This window comes from Nanorana parkeri, unplaced genomic scaffold (assembly GCF_000935625.1).
Source record: "Nanorana parkeri isolate BGI_ZX_2015 unplaced genomic scaffold, ASM93562v1 scaffold1088, whole genome shotgun sequence".
In the NCBI taxonomy this organism is placed as follows: domain Eukaryota; kingdom Metazoa; phylum Chordata; class Amphibia; order Anura; family Dicroglossidae; genus Nanorana; species Nanorana parkeri.
Window position 1 is genome coordinate 268,640 of NW_017307356.1, and position 8,581 is coordinate 277,220.

At 46.2% G+C, this 8,581-nt stretch overlaps 1 protein-coding gene across 1 annotated transcript; it reads left to right on the forward strand.

Moving 5' to 3' along the window:
• The first annotated feature begins 2,473 nt into the window (after positions 1–2,473).
• Positions 2,474–4,247, forward strand: LOC108796280 (E3 ubiquitin-protein ligase TRIM39-like). The gene is made up of 2 exons (XM_018567744.1): positions 2,474–3,530; positions 3,693–4,247. Exons 1-2 carry the CDS (start codon positions 2,499–2,501, stop codon positions 4,245–4,247), a joined length of 1,587 nt encoding a protein of 528 aa, XP_018423246.1. The 5' UTR covers positions 2,474–2,498.
• The last annotated feature ends 4,334 nt before the right edge of the window (positions 4,248–8,581 follow it).

Sequence of the window (8,581 nt, forward strand, 5' to 3'; positions counted from 1 at the left end):
TTCACTCTGCTTAACTCTGAGGGTTGTGTAGCAGCAGGTGATCCCCACACATTTATGAGATTCCCCCAAGCTATCCTTGTGTGATCATCTTTCTTAATGCCCACACAGGCATTAAACATGCATTTCACTGGGTAGATGCCACCACGTGCAGTTTTTCAGCTGACTGGTGTGCTAGGCACACATACAGGCACACATACAGGCATGGACAAACTTGTTGGTACCCTTACAGCCCATTGAAACAATGCTTCATTCCGTCTAAAATGTGATGAAATTAACATTGATTGTCTTGTGTTTGAAAATAAGGATAGTGCGAATGGTAGATAAAGAGCAATGCAAAGCTTCCAAAGAGATACAAGCTGAACTCCAAGGTAAAAGTACATCAACCTCTGATCACACCATCTGTCACTTTGAAAGACAACGGGCTCAAAGGAAGAAGATCCAGGAGGACCCCACTGTTGAAAGAAAAACAAGAAGAAAACCGGAATGGAATCTGCTAAAATGCATCATGACAAGCCACAATGTTTGTGGGAGAATGTCCCGTGGACAGCTGAGACAAAACTAGAGCTTTCTGGCAAGTCACATCAGCTCTATGGTCACAGATGGAACAATGCAGCTTTCAAAGAAAAGAACAACATACCTACTGTGAAACATGAAAAAGCCTTGGTCATGTTTTGGTGCTGCTTTGCTGCATCTGGCATATGGGGCCTTCAGTCTGTACCCGGCACAATGAGACATCAAGAAACGTACTGCCCAGTGTCAGAAAGAACTGGCTCTGGGTCCTCCTACAGCTAATATTTTAGATTGTAAAAGAGATGAAACATATTCTCTCTGTTCTTTGGAAGTAAGTGATGATCCCAGAAGTTTGGTGCCCCAATGTTGAATGGCTATTCCCTACTTTTCAGACACATTCACCTAAGGTGTGGTTTCTTTTGTCTGGTTGGTCAGAATTAGGGATATTTTTTTCCCGGTAATTGCTGATACAGAATACCAATACCAGAAGTGCCATTAAGGAATCAGGACGATGGTAATGACTTACCAGCCGGTTTCCTGATTAGCCGGGAAGCCGTCTCCATGCTACCTCGTCAGCAGGTGATGAAGAAGCATGGAACCGGCTTTCTGGCCAATCAGGAAGCCGGGGAGGAGGGTTATGACTCATCGCCCAGCTTCCTGATCGGCCTGCTTCCCGACCAATAAGGAAGCTGGGCGGCGAGTCATTACACGTTGCCCAGATTCCTGATTGGCCAGGATGCCGTCTCCGTCCTCCCTCATTCTCCCTCGTCATTTGATCTGACACCTCCACACCTTCACTGAGCCCCTCCACACTGTCACCCGGAGAAACCTTCGCCACCTAGACCCTTATCTTCTCTACTCTGCTACTGACTACCTCTATGACAAAATCTCACCCCTGTCCTGCCCTGACCTGGATACTTCTGTCTTCAACAGCTCGCTCTCATCCTCTTTAGACACCTTGGCTCTCCTCACTACATGCAGACTTAGACCACATCCACTACAACCGTGGCAAACTTAAGAAAAATGAAAATCCCAAGAGACATAGCCACGCTCTGGAGCGACTGTGGAGTAAAACCAGGTCTCTGTAAGACATCACCCCGTATAAAGCTGCCCTCCTAAAATATAATTCTTCCCTCCATGCTTCCAAACAGACTTATTTTGTCACTCTCATTAACACACTCTCATCCAGACCTTGTCAGCTCTTTTCTACTTTTAACTCTCTACTATTTCCTCCACTGCCACCGACTCCGCCCACTAACTCACTCACTGCCCAGGACATTGCCATTCATTTCAAATACAAAATAGATACAATTCGGAATAAGATCAAAACTGTACAGTCACCTTCCCCTATTCATGTGCCAGACCCTTCCTCACACTTGTAACTTCACTTGTTACTCATAGTGCCTGTTTACAGTGCTGGCTGCACATCTCCCCTTCCTTCCCACTGCCTGCACTCACCCGCACAGCCCTGGTGAGACCCGCACAGCAAAGGTGAGATCCCGCAGAGCCCGGGCCAGACCATGTACAGCTTCCTGACACCCCACACATCGTTCTGAGACCACACAGAGCCCTGGTCGGACCCTGCACAGCCTCCTGAGATAGCCCTCTATAGCGGGTTGACATTCTGAATTGCTGTATAGTGTATTGCTGGGATTTGTGGTCCTCTATAGCTGGAGCTATTCTGCATTGCTGTATAATGTATTGAATGTATTGTATTGTATTATCCTTAGAACCAGAGGGACAGTATGGAGGAGGTGGTGATATAATGGTTGCGGGGGGAGCGGAACATTTTGTACTGCCTCAGGCGCCAGCAACTCTTGTTACGCCACTGTTGTCAAGAATCCTCCCATGTATTATCTGTGTCCTCTGTATAAGGATTCCTATGAATACGAGTCTCAGCCTCGCCCTGTGTAGGCGTGTACAGAACCCGTCACACTGGGTAAGGAGTGTCAGAGATTTTCACTGTCATTTCTCTTCTGCTGTCAGCAATGGCGTTTGCTGATCTGAGGAAGGAGCTGGAATGTTCCGTCTGTCTGAACATTTATACAGATCCTGTAATGCTGAAATGTGGACACAACTTCTGCTGGGACTGTATTGGTTGTGTGCTGGATACACAGGAGGGGTCTGGCGGTTATTCCTGTCCTGAATGCAGCGACGTGTTCCAGGAGCGGCCTGCACTGCAGAGGAACATAAAACTGCATAACATTGTGGAGAACTTCCTGCCTGCCCAGCTGAACACGGAGGAGTCCGGGGTCCTCTGTACTCAGTGTTATCACGCTCCTGTACCTGCTGTGAAATCCTGTCTGCTGTGTGAAGCTTCTCTGTGTGACAACCACCTGAGAGTCCACAGAAAGTCACCAGAACACGTCTTATGTGACCCCACCACTTCCCTGGAGAACAGGAAATGCTCCTTCCATAAGAAGATCCTGAAGTATTACTGCACTGAGGACTCTGCCTGTATCTGTGTGTCCTGCAGCTTGGCCGGAGAACATCGAGGACATCAGGTGGAGACTCTGGATGAGGCCTCTGAGAAGAAGAAGAAGAAACTGAGGAATGTTCTACAGAAACTGATGACAGAGAGAGAGGAGACGGAGAAAAGAGTCCAGAGTCTGGAGGAACACAGGAGGAAAGTACAAGGAGAAGCAGCCGGTGAAACAGAGAGAGTCATTGCCCTGTTCAGAGACCTCAGGAGACGTCTGGAGGACCTGGAGAAGAGAGTCCTGAGTGACATCTCCGGGAAGACAGAGCGGACCTCCCTCTATGTGTCGGATATGATCCGGGACCTGGAAATAAAGAAGGACAAGCTGTCCAGGAAGATGCGTCACATTGAGGAGCTGTGTAACATGACGGATCCACTGACTGTCTTACAGGAATCAGACACAGGTGACTTGTGTGATACTGAGGATGGAGATGATGAGGACAGAGAGAGACATGATAGACTCCTCCATGATGGAGGGGATCTGGATGTGGCTGGGATCTCACACACATTACACACAGGTATATCTGATATCATGTCTGGGGTAAATGTACAGGAAGGTCCAGGCACACATGTCTATCCACATTCTAGTGCAAAGGGCAAAGGTCAAATCACTGCTGAACCATCCAGTCCATGTCCTCAACCCTCCCCCACTGTACAACAGTCACACCTCCACACTGGAGGAACAAATATTGGGGTTGTACAGCAAACATCGGGGGTGTCGGGGGTTACAGACATATTACTGGATGTGAACACAGCTGGTAATTGTCTACAGATATCACAGGACAGGAAAACTGCATCCTGCTTTTTTCAGGAACAGAACCGCCCAGAAACTCCACAGAGATTTCGGGTCCCTCAGGTGTTGAGCAGTCGGAGTTTTTCCTCAGGGCGACATTACTGGGAAGTGGATGTCGGGGGGTCAGAGTACTGGATAGTCGGGATGTGTTACCCCAGTATGTGGAGGTGGGGAGGAGATAAGTCAGATATTGGATATAATAAGAAGTCCTGGAGTTTGGAGAGGAGGTTTAATAATCAGTACTCAGTGATACATAACAGGAAGAGGATCCCATTACCCGGCAATGTCTCCAGTAACAGAGTCAGGATAGATCTGGATTATGAGGCCGGGTGGATCTCCTTTTATGATCTGTGTGTCCCGATCCGACACCTCCACACCTTCACCACCACCTTCACTGAGCCCCTCCATGCCGCGGTATGTGTATATGGAGGTTGTATAAAGATATCTGGGGGGAATCAGATGTGAGAAATCTGCCCAGAGACTGGTGACATCACAGGGGGGAGAATCTGATTGGTGGAATGCTCAGCCAATAGGAGGAAGCAGTGGACAGGAAATTCCATTACTGATCTATAAGGCTCTGCAGGCTCCGGTGCTGTCATCTTCTCCTTAACTTCACTTCACTACCTCGTGTGTCACTGACTAGAAACAAGCATGCAGGAGTTCAGATGATTCAGACTTCACTGGCTGCATGCTTGTTCTGGGTTAGTGACACACTAGGTAGTGTGTTCAGGATCGGGATGACAGTCCTAGAGCCTGAATCCATTAAGGTTAGGGATGCACCGATACCACTTTTTTAAGGGTGAGTACGAGTACCGATACTTTTTTTCAAGTACTCACCGATACCAATTACCGATACTTTTTCTTAAAGGGACATGTCACATTTTTTCAAAAGCAATACAAAATCATGATTTTAGGTCAGTATGTTCGCGGCCATCTTCTTTAACTGAAGACGTGATGGAGGTCCTGTGTGCGGCGGTTTCGGGTCCCTGAAGATGGCAGACGCGGAAAAGGTACTCGTTTTTTGTATTGGAGTATTTGCACGAGTACGAGTACTCATGCAAATACTCGGTATCGCCGCCGATACAGATGCTTATATCAGTATCGGTGCATCCCTAATTAAGGTGTATCTATAATTCTCAGTTCCGGATGGAGTGGGGGAGGATTAGAACCTCTGTCAGGTTTTTACTGCTATTGTGGGCTCCCATGCAGAGATTTCCCCTCACTTCCTGTCCTGGTGACAACATTTTACCAGACAGGGACACAGACAGAAATACAAAGTATTTCCTGTGGTGGGGGAGGGGAAGGCTGAAACCTCTGTCAGGTTTTTATAAAGAAATATCCGGCACTCCTTACACACTATGGGGGGGAAATTTACTAAGACCGGAGCAGACAGAATCTGGATCAGCTGATCACAGGAACCAATAACATTCCATCTTCAGCTTGTTCAGTGAAGCTTTAAGAATGAAAGCTGGAAGCTGATTGGTCCAGATTGTGTCTGCTCCTGTCTTAGTAAATTCCCCTCTATATGTAGTAAATCCGAGGTGTTAGTAGAATATATTTGTTGAAGCCGCACGGCCCCGTCACCCCTCCCCCCCATCTCTGTATATGGGAATATTGATGAATGATTGGATATAGATATAATGATGGGACGGACTACAATCCCCATTATCCCCTTCAGTCCCGGCACCTCTATGATCCTTATGGGGCAGAACAATGGTTACATTTCCTCTATGGTCCTATTCATGTGATAAAGAAAAATCCTTCTGATCTGCGTTACTAATGATGAGATGACATCACTAAGTGCTTCTATGCTCATGTTGGGTTCTTTCTAGAATAACAGGCTGACTTGCTGGAATGACTTTACAGAAAGATGTGATTAGAACAAATGGTTGTTCTCCGGATCCTTGGAATGTCTTGTTGTAGAACACAGTGACAGTTGGTCTCCTTGTTCTACAATGAGGTATTTGGGGGTCTGGAGGTGGGACAAGCTGATGAGGTGTTCTGAGATGACAGAAATGAATGTCTCTTGTAATGAATGATGTGCTGCTTGTACAAATTCTTCACTCAATGATGTCATAGGTCACATGTTTATGTTTGGGGGCGGTCCTCCATGACAACTGTCCAGGATTGGAGGTCAGAGGAAGAGGTCAGATCCTTGGTCCACCCGCCATGTCTAATGATCTCCGTGTCTTCATCTCTCTACTTTCTCATCTTTACTTTTACTTTGTAACTCTTCTCTTCTACATACAATGGTTGTTAGATTCACCATGGGACGTGTTTTGGGTGTTTATTGGCATTTTTGGCTTATTTTAGAAATAAATGATATTTTAATCAGAATCATTTCTCTCGGATGTTGTGTCCTATATGTGTGAGGTCGGACCGCTTTATCTATCACATTTACATTACAGACTATCTATCTCATTACATACAAGCATTTTATGTTTGCCTGCAGCGCACTACGGGTGTGTTGGGGTCTTTTTCCTTTAGTCTCTTCTCACCATCACCTGTACGGTTACACTGCCCCGTTGGGTCCCAAACCCCACTCCATAGAAGCCATGGTTTCCATGCACTGCACTAATGAAGGCCAAATAGCCTGTAACAGCTGTATGCAGACTGTAATACATAGTTCTATAATATTAGGCTATGGATGTGCATCTGTCCAGTTGGGGTGTGAAACAATGATTTTCATGGAATAAGGAATACTTCCCCCTTTTTTGGGAATGAGAATTGTGATCACCTTCTGTTCTAAGAAGACTTTACTGTGCAGTGATTTGAGTGAGGGGTTTATTTACTGCTTTAGTCCCATCTCACCATAATCTGTATGGATATACTGTACAGAGAAAGACACAAATGTTGCACTGACTCCACACACTATGGGGCTGATTTATAAATGTTCCACCCATTGTATCACTGGGCTGATGCTGTTTGTATGACACTAGCGCCACAAGATGGTGCTGAGGAGCACAGGAAATCCTATGTTCCTCAGCGCCATCGAGGGCAGAACATTTATAAATCAGCCCCTATGTATGCACTTTTACTAGGCTGCAATTTCAGAGGGAGAGACCAGACCGGTATTATCATGAAATAAAAATGAGAGTGTATTATTTCAGAGACTAAAGCCAGAAATATTGCACCTTCCCTGCAGAGTATGGAAGCAGATTGATTAGGCCGCATTCTAATAGGAAGTGGTGAGGCTGTTTTATTACTGTATAGACATAGAGCATGATTCACTCTGAGGCAAACATTAGGATTATTTACATAAAACAGAAGTCACCAACTTGCACAACTAGATCAGTTGGCTGTGGACTGTATATTATTAGTGATAAAGGAGCTCCGGTTATTCTGATAGTTAATCCAGAGAAGACGTATGCACTGATCCTGCAGCCCGGTCAGTGGGATAGGGAGACATCCATGTAACAGCACTGTAAAGAAAACATAAAACCCGGCGCACAGATCTGAGTGCAATATAAAAGTAACTACTTAATAAAGGTAAAAAGTAATGTACGGGATATTAAAAACATCTCGCCTGTCACACATCAGACAGAAGTCCGATCTCAGCTGCTGGTCCAAGAATGTTATCAGGATGGAAGGCACGGGAAGAGAGCAGAGTCCAGTCCAGAGAGATCCCAGATCACCTTTGCTGGGAGACACAGATCTGATCTGATGGCTGAGCAGTGCTGAAGCTGGTTCTCCTCAAGACGGGACCACATCTGCTGGATACTTCTGAGTTATGAATTGTCAGACGTTGCTGGGCAATGCGTTTCAGAGGTTCCCCTCCTTTCTGGAGTGCACAGAGTCCTATATATAGGGAAGGGGGAGGGGGACATTGAGTGGTTCAGCACCAACTTGGGGTGGAGAAACTCATAGTGGTAGGAATGCATCATGATTTATCCTGAGGGAATTGGAAGGCATGATGGTCATGTAATAGTCTCAGAGGCCTACTGGTCTCACATCATTATAAGATTGTACTCATGTCTAGTTCCTCATTTAGTCCATTAGGGTTTAGTGTGTCTCATGTATGGATCCGGTATGTCTCCTGATTACAGAGTGTGTGAAATCTTTCGGCAGGGGACATGCTGCCCGGGACGGGTTCAGTGGTGGATACTGCTCGGCCTTCTGTAGATATATTGTGTTTGATGGCAAAATGTCTCCGTACATTGTGGCCCACAGAGCCCTGTTCAATATATCGGCCATATTGTCCCAAACAACAGTGTAGTGTCTTGGTAGTGTCCCCGATATATAGAAGACCACAGGGGCAAGTTAGACCATAAACCACAAACTCTGTGGAGCAGTTTATAAACTGGGTAATGGGATATTCTTTCCCTACACTGTCCCAGGAGGACGATTGCCCATGTGTGATGAATGCGCATGTTTTGTACTTCAATATATTACATTGGAAGATACCTTTCAGATCTCCATGAAAAGATGGGAGGGACATGCGATCCTTATCTCCTCTGACCCTGCTAGGAGCAATTTTATTTGCTATGTTTGGTGGCTTTTCTAAAGGTAATCTCTGTGTACTTGGGTAGTTCCGGGCCTAGTATAGGTGCCACGATCTGGGATCAGGCTCGGAGTCCAGTAGCTGAAACTGCAGGCAATTTCATGGTATAACAGGCCGAGTTCGGTACACAAGCAGACGGTAGTAGTAGCAGAGCAGGCAGAAGCGTAGTCGGAGAACAAGCCGAGGTCAGCAGCCAAATGTATCAGGTAAGCGGCAGAAGACGATGAGAGTAGTTAGTGAATCAGCAGCCAAAGGTCGGTACACGGGTAGCAGTATGAGCGGATTGTATCACAGAAGG

What these genes read in the sequence shown, in the direction of transcription:
- LOC108796280 (XM_018567744.1), top strand. Translation starts at nt 2,499, where the DNA reads ATGGCGTTTGCTGATCTGAGGAAGGAGCTGGAATGTTCCGTCTGTCTG. An exon ending in TATCTGATATCATGTCTGGG is followed by an intron (nt 3,531 to 3,692) that starts GTAAATGTACAG and finishes GGGGTTGTACAG; the next exon opens with CAAACATCGGGGGTGTCGGG.